General features: G+C 40.0%; 2 protein-coding genes across 3 annotated transcripts in view; both read left to right on the top strand.

Annotated features, from left to right (window-relative positions):
* The window catches only part of LOC145694512 (uncharacterized), a 45,082-nt gene extending 34,008 nt beyond the window's left edge, over nt 1–11,074 (top strand). For both annotated transcript variants that reach the window (XM_081770823.1, XM_081770824.1), the window contains exon 2: nt 9,239–11,074. In XM_081770823.1, the coding sequence (XP_081626949.1) occupies nt 9,258–10,388 (1,131 nt within the window). In that variant the 5' untranslated portion in view covers nt 9,239–9,257 and the 3' untranslated portion in view covers nt 10,389–11,074. The remainder of the gene's footprint in view (nt 1–9,238) is intronic.
* LOC145660772 (protein GVQW3-like) lies at nt 4,644–5,048 on the top strand. Its single transcript, XM_081726178.1, has one exon. It carries the CDS (start codon nt 4,644–4,646, stop codon nt 5,046–5,048), a length of 405 nt encoding a protein of 134 aa, XP_081582304.1.
* Nucleotides 11,075–16,861: the final 5,787 nt, after the last annotated feature.

The following is a 16,861-nucleotide window of genomic DNA, read 5'->3' as shown; positions in this document are numbered from 1 at the left end:
TAACACTGCTGAGAGAACTGGCGGGCAAAGAAGAGCTGGAGACACAAGGATGGATGGAAAGGACAAGATATGCTAAACACAAAGAAGAGGTACGCTGAAGAGCACTACAAAGAGAAAGAAAAAGCAAGAGAGAGGGAATGAATGGAGGGGTTGAATAAAATGTACGACGACTGATTTTGATAGCAAACGTCAAGGCAAAGTAGATAAAGAGAATCGTGAGATGGATACTGGAATTGGAGATCAGGACAACTTCAAAGAATGCAAAAGAGGGGCGTTACTGTATAGAAGGGAACTTAGAAATAAAGAAACACCAATAAGAAAGAAGAATGGCCTTCTTTTTGAAAAGGGGTTGCGTCGTCATTATCATGCTCTAGGGGAAGGAAAGATACGATGTGGCTGGTTCTTGAGTAGAAGACGAAGGACCCTTGGAAGCTTACGTTTTCTTGTCCTTCTTTTACGGCTTCCGTCCCACTGTTCCTGTCAACTCGTTGGTAGCTTTTAGCAGCAATTCATGAAATTCTAAACGGTAGCTTTGGGGTTTCAATTTGCTACAATATACACAAAAAGCAAAAAAAAAGTACTCTGAGAACAAAAGAAGAGGGTAAATGATGATTTTATTGAATCTTCTTTAAATGCCTTGTCTTAGTAAAGTCAATAAATCAAGAGCTATTTGGCATTAAAATAGAATCAGGATGGTTCGTTTCTTGTGATGAATGAGGTTCTGGAATCTGAATAGAATATTGTAGGGAAAATTGGTTACTTTTCGTTTGTCATTCACTGACTTTTTCCCGAAAAATCAAGGACATTATATATAGGGTGTCTCAAAAGTCCCCTGACATAAGGTAGCTCTGTTATTATCAGAGTTACAACAAAATGTAAGAGGGGAAACCGTCTCGAAATATGATGTTTCCAATCTAAAGCGAAGGAGTTTTTTATATCGGACGAACCATTTTGACTGTACACTGACTCTTTATGCGCCCAACGTTAAATGAAAATCCAACGTTGCCATTTACCTCCACGCACAACATAGGTGATTGAAGTTACTATTTGAAATGAGGATTAGCCATCGACACGTTAGCGTAAAAGACAGTAATTTGATTTACTTACGTTGTGGGTCCAGATGAATGGCAACGTTGGATTTTCTTTTAACATTGGGCGCATAAAGAGTGTACAGCCCAAATGGCTCGTACAATTTTAAAAATTCCTTCACTTTACATTGAAAACATCATATTTGGAGATGGCTTACCCTCTTACATTTTGTTGTAACTCTGATAATAACAGTTACCCTATGTCAGGGAACTTTTGAGAAACCCTCTATATCATACGAGTTCAGCTGAACTCATTCGATATGGATGAAACTTACCACGGAGGTAAACATTGACTGCTGTATAAGCGTGTAAAACATTACAGTGGGTTCTCGAATCATGAACCATCAATTTTGGGGTTTGCACTTACTAGGGATGATTCCACACCGGGACCAAGTACCTGGATAAAACCTATATATCGTCTGAAAGCTCTTGCCATGAGAAGTACGAAACCGTTTTCAAATCACGGGCAAAGCCCCGACCTGACCCTATAAGAGGCCAGTTCGTTGTATGTCACCTTCGTTATATATTCGTTCAATTGCAAGCACGCCATTTGCAACACTGTTATATTTACACTTGGTTGGCAACACTGACAACGTAGAATGGTTGGGATATGGTCACACACATAGTTTTTTGCTATAATGTCGTGTAATGTTTCTGCCAAACTTCGTGTATAATCGTCTCATCGTACGAACCTGTTTCACATCTCATTTTTACAATTGGTTGGCAACACTGACAAACTAAGGTCCTTGAGAGAGGAATACGTCCATATTATATTTTCTCTAGTGACGAATGGCGTTTATGCGACATTACATGGATATACATCCAGTGGTAGAGAAATCATCTGCCACATTGTATTTACAATTTGTTGGCAACACTGACCAAGTGGGTACGTTTGGGTGCAAAACGATTTTATCAAACACTTGCCCGAGCCACGTTCTAACAATGAGCCAAAGAGGAACACGATGGGCTAAGGTGCTTACGCGTGATGCATCGTAACATTCATTTTTAATTGTGTCGAATATGCCATACATATGGTCAAAAACACTAATAAACTGGCCCCTTGTAGGGTCAGGTTGTGGTTTTGCCCGTGATTTGAAAACGGTTTCGTACTTTTCATGGCAAGAGCTTTCAGACGATGTATAGGTTTTATCCAGGTACTCGGTCCCGGTATGGAATCATCCCTAGTTAGTCACGTTTTCGCAAACAAACAAACAAAAACCATCAAACCGAACTCATCCGATCGGGTGAGGTTAAATTTAGATCGAAATTGCACCACCCGAGCGTGACGTAATGTCACGTGGTACTATTATGGAGGTCAAGGTGGAATCAACGAGCCCTGCGGGGCTTTTTAACCCCCTGCAAAGTCGACTACTTACTACGTGACATTACACCACGACCGGATCGTGAAACTTCAGTGTAAATTCAACTACTCCCCATCCCGATCTGGGTCAAACTGTACATGGTGGTAAATCTTGACCATAGGCGCCAAGTTACTAAATGCGTGCGCAGGCTTCGACACTAGCGTGCTTTTCTTTTCTTTTCCATTTTTTTTTTTTTTCTAGTAGATACAACAGACCAATGGTTCCCAAATTTTTCCTGAGAGGCGAGAAAAGCGATCAAGTCCTGCTCAAATAAAATGAACTGTAAAATTATTTTTAAATTAAAAAGGCAAATTTTATTTTAATTTATTTTAGCTCGATTTCCTAAACTTTATATTTAACAAAATTCCTAGACATTAAGATTTTGGTTGTGAATTTCAAATGTGTTTAGCAATATTGGCAAAAATAAGAAGACAGAATACAAACTTTTAGAGCATTTGATGACAATTTGAGTGAATATAGAAAATGATTCAACTGACTTGTAATTCACGTAAAGTGTTTTTAAAAAATATAAATTAACAACATCACACACAAAAATTACACTCACGGATTATTATTATCGTTGTAATGTTACATCGTTCAATCCTCGATATGTTGTAAACCTGAAAAATCTAAAATTAGTATTGATAAAAGCTATTATTTAACACATATGTATCCCTATCTAAAATTTAACCTGGGACCACATACACTATATAGTTTCTTTTTATTATTTACCGCATGAAAGTGTAATGTAGAAGTTAATTCGAACTCAAAAATTCAGTGGGTGCTCAGCACACATTAAATACCTCGAATGGGTGTTTGAGCCCCGGAGCAGCCACGTAGTCGGCGCCTATGGTCTTGACCTACTACTGTACCAGTGTCCGAAATATTACGGTTGTAAACTTTTGGTTCCCTACTTTTGGATTTAGCGGTGTGGGCCTTCAAATGTGAGGTGTGGACTTATTGAAATTTTCGCACGGGAACCTGACAGAGTTTCACATCGTTGGACAAAGTTGTTTCGACCAGTCATTGCCCGTGAAGTCCCTTAGGATCTAAGACAGACCCGTAGCTAGAAGGGATTAGCCTGCTCTGCAATCATTTCCATCCCCCTTTTAGCTGTTTAGATTCACATATATTTATTTGTTCAATGTATTCAGAAATCCAAGTGTTTTATCAGAAGCAATATTTCACTTATTGTGCTAATCTGGCTCCTCCGTTATCAACTTATTTCTATTTATCTAACTGCCAGATGGTTTAGTCTTCTGCGTAAGACATGCTATTTATTCACGTGATACAATGAAGAGTATATTTTGTAATTAATTTTCAAAAGCTGTTAAAATAACATTAAACTGTGCAAACTGTTCAATGTATTTCAAATATTTGTTTCCATATTTAGTTCGTTAAGGAATATCACATTTCTTAATAATAGCATATATGTTTTTTTTTTTTTTTTAAAAAAAAAAAAAGAAAACTAGAAATGTAAGATTAACTTAAGTTAGACCCTCCAAATAATGGCCGCCGTCTCAGTGTTCTGGTTGAAGGCTTTATCTGAGGGGGCCAGGAAGAGCAAAATAAGAAGTTCCCATCACCCTTCATATACAAATAGGTATAAAAAAAATCCGTGCATTCACCTATTCACCTAAAAAGCGACAAACCACTAACCCCCTCGGACATACATTTTATAGTTAGGTCCTTGTATGTTAAACCATGCAAATTCTGGACTCGTTAGAACAACTCTTTCTTTCATTTTTCTTTTTATCCATATAAATCACTGAAGGTGCGATGATTGACAAACTTGAGGCACGGAGTGTCATTTAGTCAGGGCGCAAAATTTCAAAGTCAGATGTACTCGCCAATCCGAAAATGATGGTCGCCAGTATCTCTCACGTACAAATTATAAGAGATCTTTCCCCCTCCCCCTGACGACCTTTAGTATGACAAAGAAAGAGGTTATATCAGGGCACAAAATTTCAAAACCAAACAATTAGATCCAGGATAGTCAATTTTGAATTGGACAATTCATATACATGTTTAAAAATATTTTACCTTAAGACTTCACATTTGTGTAACGCGCTCTCTCTGCACAGAACTACCAGTTGTCGATTGCAGTTTTCGCAGTCGTAAAGCGAGTTTAGGCAGAAACCATTCCTACTGAACACTGGTCGCCAGCTCTAAATTTATAGTCGACAATGGCGATATGGCGACTGCAAATTTTGCGCCCCTGATTAAGTTCCTCTATCTTCAGAAGAAATCAGCAAACCAGATCCACGGGGGCATGAAAGAAGTTTATGGGGATGAAAGCCCATTCTATGAGATGGTATCCAAGTGGAAACGGCAATTTCAAACAGGACACAAGACCACCCTGAACGCCTCTGGATATGGAAGACCATCTTTTACTGATGATGCCGCCTTGACGGAGAAAGTTGATATAATGGAAGACAGGATAATAACCATTCAGTGTGTTACGTATCCAATACGTATGAGTTATGAGTCTGCCTGGAATATCATTCACAACCAGGTGCATCTTCAGAAAGTGTTAGCATGGTGGGATCCACGACTGCTCACCATTTTCCAGAAGAGAAACCGCGAGGAAACTGCATAAGAAATGTTGCGTCGCTGTGAGGTGGATAAAGGGGATTTTTCGGAAGACTAGTGACAATAGATGAAAGTTGGGTTTATCTTTATGACCCAGAAACAAAGCAAATGAACAATGAAATACCCTTCCTTCCCCAACCTACAAGTGCAAAAGTCTACCGCCAAGGTGATGTTTTCCGTGTTCTGGAACTGTGAGCGGGGATCATCATGACAGATTACCTGCCACAGGAGCAAACTATTACTGGTATCTGTTATTCTCACCTCCTGACTAAGTTATAAGACAAACTGAAGAGGAAACGTCGTGAATTGGTCACAAAAGGGGCACTGCTTTGGCAGACTGTGCACTTACTCATTCCAGCCATGCATCGATGATGAAGGCAGTGAAATTAGGATATGAAGTATTGCTCCATCCACATACTCACCAGACCTAGCACCTAGTGACCTCTTTTCACAGAAATGAAACGTCCATTCATAGAACGTATTTTGACAGTAGGTATGACATTATTTCTGAGGCTGAACTTTGGTTTCAAAGCCAAGCTGCAGACTTTTACAAAATGGGCTTAAGGAAGGAGAAGCATATCTGGCAAAAGTGTGTCACTAGACATGGTGACTACGTAGAGAAGGACTAATACCATCATGGTGTCAGAGTTCTTCAGAGTGGATTTCTTCTAAGTGATTACACGAACTTTTTGATACCCCTTGGAATGATGGTACAATACGGGCTTCCTTCGCCAAGATGGCCGTCTCTGTGGTTGGTTGGTAGAACTTTCCATCTTCTCTGAAAATTAATTCTTTGATTTTCTTGTGTGTCCTGCTTCTTTAGTGAATTAAAATCGTATTATAATTGGGGCAATGGATTGAAGAAAGATGTGTTTTGTTTACTATCCAAAGTAATAACACACAGTGAATTATGGTAATCTTGAATCATTCTTAGCAAATTACTCTAGTGATACAATTTTTCAATAAAAATTACACGGATTATACAACACAATATGGAGATTTATTTAAGCATATGGGAGTAAAAAGGCTATAAACACAGGTCTATAATGCCCGTATTCCAGCCACCTCCTCAATACATGATTAGACTGTAGTTTAGTGATATGTCAAGTGCAATGTATCAAGCAGTGCCTTCTCCAAAGTTTGCAGGTTCTAATATACCCACCCTCTTACCCATCTTCTTCAATATATTAGACATTAAAGTTAGATTCTAATGTCGATCGTCTAATCCACTGATTCAAACTATACTGATAAAGATTTAACACTGTTCTGGCGTTATAATTCACGAAGTATTCTGACCGGGTGTTAATTGGGTAATATATGGTCAGCCTAGAACTGTTATTTTTGGCTATAGACTAAAATTTGTCTCACGTAATTCTGTCTAGTGTTCAACTAGAATGCGATGGTTAGTCTATTTCCGTAACAAAGCTGTGAGTACTACGAGATCGTAGAATAGAGATAAGGATGGCTAGATTCTTTGACCTGTGGTTCAAAGGAGTACATTAGAAGGTGGGAACTAAAGAATTGGAATAACCTTTTAGTTTCTGTCCCACAGCTATCCGCTGTAGGTTGAAGGAGACAGATGATTAATAAAAGTTTGTTTATTAAAATTTAGTGTCTCTGTTCAACATGAAGGCTACCGGTGCACACGCTAACCACTGGGCTGGTTAATATGGGCGATTGTCTAACAATTAGTAGAGTTGAGTTGATTTTAGTTTAGCGTCTCGTTCAGCAGCGAGGCTATATGAGACGTGGACCTAATGATTAACGCGGAATCCGAACCACATGAGCTCCCGCCGGGAATCGAACCCGGGTTCCCCTAAGAATTAGTAGAATGACAGTGTGGAAGAAAAACGGGAGAACACTAGGAAAAACCACGGGCACGATGATGTCCATGCTATCCACCACAAACTCGTATGGACCGGGAACGAACGAAGGATTCCTCGTACTAAAGGCGAGCGTTCTATCACTGTATTTTTGAAAGAACTCAGTCAGTTCTTCCTTACATTGTTGAATTCCTATCAGACTCAACAACGAGATGAACACAGAAACATCGAGGGCAGTTTAAGGCACTCATGCTCTGCAGAGGGACTGAAACCTTTGATGGGTTCTCTGAGCTGCTGTACTCTCTAAAGAATTGGAGTAAAAAGATAGACTGAAAAGTAGAAATAATACGGGGTTTACCCGTTTCATAAATTCGCTGTAGCTTTGTTATTGGGCAAATTGTCACAATACTTGACAGACGAATTGAAAAAATCAAAAAGTTTTTTTTTTTCTGTTGCAGGTTCGTTTTTTATTTCTGTCATGAGAGCGCAGCAGTTAGCATTTATTGAAGATGGTGACAGGCATAGAGAAAGCTTCCCCATCAGGATCCTGCCGCCTACAGTCGGACAATTTGTCCATGCCGACCAGATGCCGCGGTCGAATTGCCGGTGCTGGACACCGGCGTCTTTCCGCGCGATTTTCGACCGCGACGGATAGTTGGCTTGCCGAGCAATTGGCAAACAGCCGGGAAACGAGCATTAAATGCGTCGGCGCCGCCGTTGAAAAGAAGCCGGCATAAGGAGTCAGCAGAGGGTCGGAAAGAGGCCTTTTCCGATTGTTTTGCCTACCCTGACGGTCGGCAACAGTCGGCAAAGGGCATTTTATTTTACGATTTTCGACCGCTTGCCGCCTGGGCAAAAGGTCGGCAGGTTTGAACAAGTAGATCGTCGTGCTGCCGCGGACGGGTGCGGGCGGCCTGCCACCGTCGACGGCGGTAATTCCTCTTTTCGACCACGACTTCCTGAGTTACGGTGTGCTCCACTTTCGTTCACATCAGCCTGTCCTAACAGAGCAACGACACTTCGGAACGAAGTTCAATAAAGATCAACCAACTGCCAAGTCCATTCGACGATGGTATACACGGTTTAAGCTTCAGGATGCCTCTGTTTGAGAAAATCGAGGGGTTAGCCTACTGTGACTGAAGAAACGGTCGTGGTGGGAATGATGATAAGCAACTCCTATCATTGCCTCCACGCTCTCCGTACCTAATCCCATGTGATTTTTTGTATGGGATTATGTGAAAGATATGCCTCCTCTACCAACAAACCTAACAGAACTGAGAGCTCGCATCAACAATGCTTTTCAATGCATCAATAGGGACAAGGTGCACCGAGTATAGGAAGAATTTGATTATTGACTTGAAATTTGCAAAATTGCTAGGGGGCACATATAGAACACTGGAAATATGTCACTAAAACTTTTTTGAGTTTCTCTATACGTCTGTAGCCGGGGGCACTCGGTCGAAAAAGTGTAAAACGCTTTTTCAGGCCAGCCACCCTGAATGAGGTTTCCCTCATTCACATCAGGCAAATTTCGGGATGGTACCTAACTTATAATGTCCCAGGTCGCTTCCTTCCTTCCTCAATCCTTTCTTCCTTCCCTTTCCCCGGACAGTGTGCTCGCCAAGGGATGCCATCCCTCAGAACGTAACGGGCTCAATGGCCTTAGATGCCGAAAGCCCAGAAATCTAAATCCCCCCTCTATACGTCTGTAAAGTTTTGTGACAATTTGTCCAATAATAAAACTAAAGTAAATTTATGAAATCGGGTCAATCATTTGTAAAAAAAAAAAAAAAAAAAAAAAAAAAAAAAAAAAAAAACTACCGTATTACTACCGGTACGTATGCAAGAACTGATGATTATGGCTGTAGGTACAGAACAACATCTGTTAATATCCTCTGTTAGTAGGCGTTCTGACTTCTTGTAGTACCAGGATACCATAGTTTTGACAACGGATGCCCCGATTGGCTCACCGTATCCCCGCGTAGCGTAGTCGCTAACCCCGGGTTAGATTCCGAGTGAGGGCACTCGGTCGAAAAAGTGTAAAAAGATTTTTCAGGCCAGTCCTCCTGAATGAAGTTTTCCTGGGTTTTCCTCACTCACACCAGGCAAATGCCGGGCTGGTACCTAAAAAACTTATAGGGCCCAGGCCGTTCCCTTTCTTCCCCAATCCTTTCTTGCTTCCATTTCGCCGGATAGTGTGCTTGCCAAGGGACGGGCTAAATGGCCGTAAATGCCTAAAGCCCAGAAATCTAAATCCTAATCTCGATTCTCTCACTACCTCCAGGTTAGTGTCTTCACCTGCTAACGCACTTAGAGAAGGCACTGCCAATAAGATACTATGGATGAAAATAATTAAATTAGTGTATTTCTTCAGTTGATTGCAGGTTACCAAAATGATGAGACCAAGCTACTCTTCAAGTGACCGTCGCTTTTCAAGATCAGATGGAACCCATATCACATGCACTGCCAACAGTGTGCATGTATCAAAGGATAGTGGGATCGATATCAGTTGTGGTATGTCATTGACTGTAGTGGACATAACGGACTGCATCTCTATTACCTGTGGACTCTTTAACACAGAAGCTAATCTAGTAGGTGATACCGAGATTTCGTGTGTCACGGACAGAGTGATAATTACCAGACAAGATGGTACTAACATTACCTGTGACACTTCTTCCGTTCATGTATCTGGCATACAGTACGTTACTCGGGAGAAGAACTGTGTGTTTGCTGATGGAACAGATGGTTGTCGAATCTTGTGCACTCCTCATCGAGCTGAAATTTTTTGGTCCAACGGAGCGAATATTAGATGTGATTCACGTAGCGTCAAAGGCACAAGCAAAGATGGTTTAACTGTGTTTTGTTCGTCTGGAAGAGTTCAAGTCACTGAAACAGACGGGACCAACATCAAATGTTTACCAACAAGCGTAGAAATCACAGAACCAGACGGTACGAGAAGCAAGTATGGAATGAAGGGAGCTCACACGATTGGATCGGATGGTTCTGTTGTCAATTGTAATCCTGATGAAGAAGAGCAGTCACCGGGGAGAAGTAGGTTCCTTGAATGGCATGGGCCAGGTGCTGGTGACTCTTCCGGTCTGATTAACATACGTGAACTCAATGGGCTGCAAATGATGGAACTTATGAAATACGGACTTCGCGCTATGGGTGTTATTGGACTGAGTAACTTAAGTGCTTTAGGAGTATTGCAAGCGCAACAAGAACTTCCAGATCAATCTCAACAAAGTGAACATGAATCACAAAGCAACCAGGAAGAAGATTTGGATAATGCAGAGGAAGCAATAGACAATGAAGTGTCGAAAGATTGTGAAAATTCCACCAAAGAAGAAAGTTACAACAATAGTGCAAAATTGGATATGGGACCAGGGCCAAGTGAAACAAAGGTGCCAAGTAAATCTACAGGAACCAAATCCAAAAGTACACCAAATGGAACATCCGCTAAGAAGAAATTATCTTCTAAAATATCAAGATGGCTAAATATCTTTGAAAAATCCACCAAATAAAGAAATTTATTTTCTGTATGATTGTAGCTCTTTTTTTTTTTTTATCTGCAGAGAACATTTTCTTGTATTTTTTTTCAGTTACTTCTAACCTGTGTTACATTTTTTTGTAACCGTTTGCCTTGAAAATATTACTTTCTCTTGAAGGAAAAATTTTAGCCGTAACGAAAATGTAACACTGATAAGTGAATTCATGCAATATTGAAATAATTTCGTACCTCAAGTAGCCAATACTCTATCATAAAAACAGACAGACGTTGCTAATGAAAATATGTTTGTTCATAAGTCTATAAGGAAATCTAAATTGTTTTGTAATGTCCAAGAAATTAAGCTCATGCATCGTATAGTCATTTGAGAATTTTATAGTGTAACCTTTTAATGTTTTTGCTTTCTTACTTGAAAATGTAACCATTCAGGAAACAGTTAGTCAAAAAATAATATCATTTGAGCGATTATTCATGAATTATTTTATATTTCTCGTAACAACAGTGTTGTTTTCTTAAAGATATTTTATTCGTTTAGTCAAGTTTCTGTTGATTCTAATAATTATATACAATATAGATTCAATCCTTGACATTCAGTACTAATTTTTTGTTTTAGAAAAAAGAAAATATTTATCGTTGGCTTCGAGAAAATTGTGTATGTAGCTCTCTTTCTAATATTTATTAAATCATTTTCTTATTACTTTGGTACTGTTTCTTTTTTCGTAGAAGTAGCATATGTAGAACCAAAGGATGTTATAAATAGAGGATCTGCCCGTATGTATCTTCATCCTATTAAGTCGGTGAAGCCAAAAAGCAACCGAGCATCGGTACGTCTGATTGGCTACTCTCGTTTCTACCATCGTCTAATTAGCTACTTTCGTTTCCGCCATGATTGTTGGCTCAACACATTACGATCCTATTGGACGGAGTGGGCAAAGTAGGGGTGCGAAACTGTGATATATATGGCTTCAAGATTTTGTTGTAAGGACAGATTCTCTATTTTATAAGATCCTTGGTTTATTTAATCGATTTTATCATTTTGTCAAAGATTATTTATAAGAACCTTGTGTAGAACTATGTTTAAAGGGTATTTGGAAAAGCCTTTAATAAATAATCATTGGCTCAAGAAATAACACTATTTATTCTAAGTTGCTTCTCTTCCACGGCAATGTTATTCCATGACATTAAATCTTCATGGCTTTATATAATCCAGCGACAGAGAGATAAAATTAATAAAAATTTCTTACGAAATCTTTCCTGTGTAAATTAATCCTGAGTACGAAGTACAAATAAGGTTCTTGCTCTTTAAGGGAAGCTTATGTAAACATGCTACCCAACCATCTCACCGATAGAGATCTTGTATGAGGTATGGTTCAATTGCATTAATTGTTAGGTACTTGTGGTGTATGCACATCATAAACTGGAAGTACTCGTATGATATTCCTAAATGAACAATCAACTGAACGAAAATGAGCACCCGTACTTTAATGAATGTATTACTCCGTTATGCAGTCAGATCTGGACGGTTCAAGAGAGAAACCGAGAGAAGGAGTTTGAGTATCGAGATGGTACCTATTTTTTCCTGAATGAGTCTGATTGTTTTTTTTTCTTTCTTATTTCCTTTCCTGTGAGTCCATAGCTGCCAGTTAGTCCAACACTAAAATATCCAATACTAAGCTACCGAATACTTAAGCCATTCTGGCTGACCTAGTGGGTAGCGCATTTGCCTTTGATGCAGGTGGCCCTGAGTTCAATTCTTGGTGGTTCTCTAATTCGAAATTTGAACAAATTACCGTCATTCTGATTCCATCTTAAACTGTAGTCCCATGTACCATATAGCTCCGGAGCTGAAATTGGACTTTAAACTTCAATAAACAAGCAATCTGAATTAGATAAAATTACCGTTATTTTTTTAAAGTGACATAGGCTATAATAATGAAGCCCATAGCATCGGTTAATCTTTGCTCCTCAAACCTAATTTTTCCAGTTGTGTTCAAACCCAGGTTTGGTTCCAACGGTACCAAACCAATTGCAGTACTTACGTATAAACTTAGCATGGTTTCTTATCAAACTGTAGTGTCAAACTTAGCATGGTTTCTTATCAAACTGTAGTGTCAAACTTAGCATGGTTTCTTATCAAACTGTAGTGTCAAACTTAGCATGGTTTCTTATCAAACTGTAGTGTCCAACTTAGCATGGTTTCTTATCAAATTTGGCCAGAGTCACCAAGCGATAGGTACTCACTTGGTGGAGTGCTGACTTCACATACAGAAAGCCTAAATTCCCATTCTGGCCTTGCCGCTTGGCGTTGTTCAGATACCTGGATACAATGCTACAAGCCCTAGTCTAATTCACTTAATTTTCTCTCAGATCGTTGCTCGTCTAGGGATGCCATACCTCCAAGTTATGACGGCTTATATCCAGGTTCGGTGTTTGTTTTCTTATTCACTTTTCCTCTGTAGTTTTGCAATATTGCATGACACTAAATCCCTTCCGCTACGTTGAATCTATTTGTAATATCGACTTGGCGATAACAAATTCCTGTTTCCAGTTATATGCTTACATCGGCCCACCTTAACTTCACAGATTTTTTTAGGAATCCCTTATATCCTTTGAGGAATCCCTTGAGCATGTCCAACATCTGTGACGAATTCCTGGAACCCTATACAAAGTGAGTCATACGTCTTGCAATATTTCCACAATCCAAACAGCAGGTAGGTGCATACGCCATGATCGACCATAAATACTACGTCGAACTGGTGGCCCAAGAGATAGTCTGGACAACAGACTATTTAACACGGAGGCCGCCACTTTGTCAGTTTTTAGTGGCAGTGACGATGAGTGACGTCTGCTACGTGAACTGTACTGCATAAGTTCGAAATTGGGCATAACGCTGCAGCAGTAATCCAAAACATTTGTCATGCGAAAGGCGAAGATGCAGTGAAGAGCAAATGGTTGGCTCCAGAAAATTCGTGCAAGTTGTAAAAATGTCGAAGTTCAGTCAAGGTCCGGCCGCTCCAGAGTAACAGATTCTGAAGTTACAAGAATGTCATTCAGGAAAATTTATTTACCAGCACACAACGAGTGTTAAATCAACTCAGCAAGACCCAGTTCACTGTAGTGCGTCACCATCATGAACTCAGGAAAATCATTAGGAACTGCCGCATTATACCACATGAGTTGACTTATTGTTAGACTCAGAGAAGTGTGGACGTGTACCAACAACTGCTACAAAATCCGTGTGATATTGCGTTTTCCGAAACAAGTTGTCACGTGTGACGAAAAGTGAGTGTTTTTTTCTTTCTCGAAATTCGAATGAATAAAAACAGTACTTGAGGGAAGACCTACTTCCAGAGCAGTCATCAAATAGTGCCGCTAAGAGCAAAAAGTTGTATTCTGCGTGTGGTGGAACTACGAAGGGGTAATTCACTTTGTGTTCGTTCCTAATAGTCATATCATCAATTTCGACCTTTATTCCGAACAGTTGAAACGGATGTACTGCACAATGCCAAACATGTATAATGCACATTGATGAAACGAAACCTCACTCTGCTGCTTCCCTTTTGCTACAGGATAATGCAAAACCACATTCGGCTTTAAAAATGCATTTAAAAAATCAGGAACTTGATAGCATCGAGCTGAGTTCATAATTTTTATGTTTTCTTCTTCACCAAATAATGCCCTGGAATCAAACTCCTGATGGAGAATATAAATTATACAAAGTATTAGAATACAGTAGTTAAAGTATAGAGATACAGAAAATGAGGTCAAATACATAACATAAATAGGAAAAGTGTTGGAAAATAAGTATCCTTTATGATCCATTCACCTTGCCACTATATGGTGAACTTCCTTACATTTCTCTCATTCGTGCATGCCAGAAATGCAAGAGGAAGCAAGAAAGAATACGTCTCCACACTATGCTCGAGAGAAATTGTGTTTCTTTGAACATTCGATGTTTCAAATTATAAGTGTGTGTTTTGGGGGCGGGGGGGGTTAGGAAGCATTTAAAGAAAATCATATCATAAAAAATTTAAATTTCATCTTCTACAGGCTAACAGAAGAGAGTTCATCCAATGTAATAATTCTTGTGTACAGCTATCTATGATTGACAAAATAGTTGACAGTAGATAGGGGTCACTTGGGGGCATTTTTTTTCCTACTGCGCATGCGCAAACCCTCGACGCTGATTGGCTGGCGCAGGTCACGTGACCCGGCCACGCCCCTTGACGCTGATTGGCTGGCCACGCCCCTTGACGCTGATTGGTCGGTTCCGGCCACGCCCCCGGCCACGCCCCCTGACGCTGATTGGTTGGTACCGGCCACGCCCCCGGTCACGCTCTTTTACGACCTCCTATCTACTGCGCTGACTGGCTGGCACCGGACCCCGCCCCGTTCACGCCGATTGGTCACGCTCTTTTATGACCGCCATTTTAGGAGTACCGCGCTGATTGGTCGGCGCCGAGCCCCACCCACTGGACTCACGTACCGCGCACATGCCACATTGCAGTAGAGAATACGAACACATAGCATAGCAGATAATACATAAGATTCGTTCCCTTTTATGAGCACTTTACGAACACATAACATAGCACATATAGCATAGCAGGGGTGCACTCGTTCCCTTTTATGAGCACTTTTAACATAGCAGAAATTACACAGAGACTACGAACACATAACATAGCACATATAACATCAGACTATCTAACATAGCAGGGGTGCACTCGTTCCCTTTTATGAGCACTTTTTTTCAACATGGCAGAGAATGGAGACCAATTTTTGACCTACTGTGCATATGCGCAGAAACATAAAATAAGACATAACACCCCTGTTTCCTTTTACGAGCACTTTATAGCAACATAATAGAGCAGAGAATAAAAAAATAACAACCACACACACACACACACACACACACACACACACACACACACACACACTTGATTGCTTATGCGCAGTAAAATTAAATTTCCAATTAATTACACATCGCACGCATGCGCAGAAAAATTACACTAGACTACAGCCTGTTCCAGTTGCAGTGCTGGTTCCGGTTCAATAGAGCAGACTACGTGCAACAAGCAGGTCATAAAAGACTATGACCTATTTTTCATCCCCTAAATAACATAGTATACACCCACACTTGGAAATAACACGCATGCGCAGAAACATTTATATTTCCGATTCGACCATTCTGGTAAAGAATACCACACTTATTTCTACCTGGGTCTTATAGTTTATGTGGGATACGTCCTTTCTATGATAATTTTAACCGATTTGGATGAAACTCGGCATATGGGGGTTTTCGACCATGCTGATTACCAATACCACACCTACTTTTACCTGGACGTCGTTTGTATGACACTTAAAACCTAATAACTCAAAAACGGGTCCACATATTGAGGTTGTGTTTCCACATTTAGTAACGGGTCACCAGCAACCACAAGTTCCAAAATAATGACCATCGATGTCAAAGGTCAACCTACTTAAAACCTAATAACTCGAAAACGGAGCCACATAATGAGATGGTGTTTCCAAGTCTGGTAATTGGTCATCAGGTACTACAAGATCCAAAACATTGACCATCGAGGTCAAAGGTCAACCTACTTAAAACCTAATAACTCGAAAACGGAGCCACACATTGAGATGGTGTTTCCAAGTCTGGTAATTGGTCATTAGGTACTACAAGATCCAAAACATTGACCATCGAGGTCAAAGGTCAACCTACTTAAAACCTAATAACTCGAAAACGGAGCCACACATTGAGATGGTGTTTCCAAATCTAGTAATAGGTCATCAGGTACTACAAGATCCAAAACATTGACCATCGAGGTCAAAGGTCAACATACTTAAAACCTAATCACTCGAAAACGGAGCCACATATTGAGATGGTGTTTCCAAATCTACTAATAGGTCATCAGGTACTACAAGTTCCAAAATAATGACCATCGAAGTCAAAGGTCAACATACTTAAAACCTAATAACACGAAAACTGAGCCACATATTGAGGTGGTGTTTCCACATTTAGTAATCGGCCACCAACTACTACAAGTTCCAAAATACCGATCATCGAGGTCAAAGGTCAACATACTTAAAACCTAATCACTCGAAAACGAAACCACATATTGAGGTGGTGTTTCCACATTTAGTAATTGGTCATCAGGTACTACAAGTTCCAAAATAATGACCATTGAGGTCAAAGGTCAACATACTTAAAACCTAATAACACGAAAACGGAGCCATATATTGAGATGGTGTTTCCAAATCTAGTAATTGGTCATCAGGTACTACACGTTCCAATATAATGACCATCGAGGTCAAAGGTCAGCATACTTAAAACCTAATCACTCGAAAACGGAGCCATATATTGAGATGGTGTTTCCAAATCTAGTAATTGGTCATCAGGTACTACAAGTTACAACATAATGACCATCGATGTCAAAGGTCAACATACTTAAAACCTAATAACACGAAAACTGAGCCACATATTGAGGTGCT

Source organism: Thermobia domestica, chromosome 9 (genome assembly GCF_964235325.1).
Source record: "Thermobia domestica chromosome 9, izTheDome1.hap1.1, whole genome shotgun sequence".
Taxonomy (NCBI): domain Eukaryota; kingdom Metazoa; phylum Arthropoda; class Insecta; order Zygentoma; family Lepismatidae; genus Thermobia; species Thermobia domestica.
The sequence above is the reverse complement of the archived record's forward strand: the minus strand, read 5'-3'. Positions and strand labels throughout refer to the sequence as shown.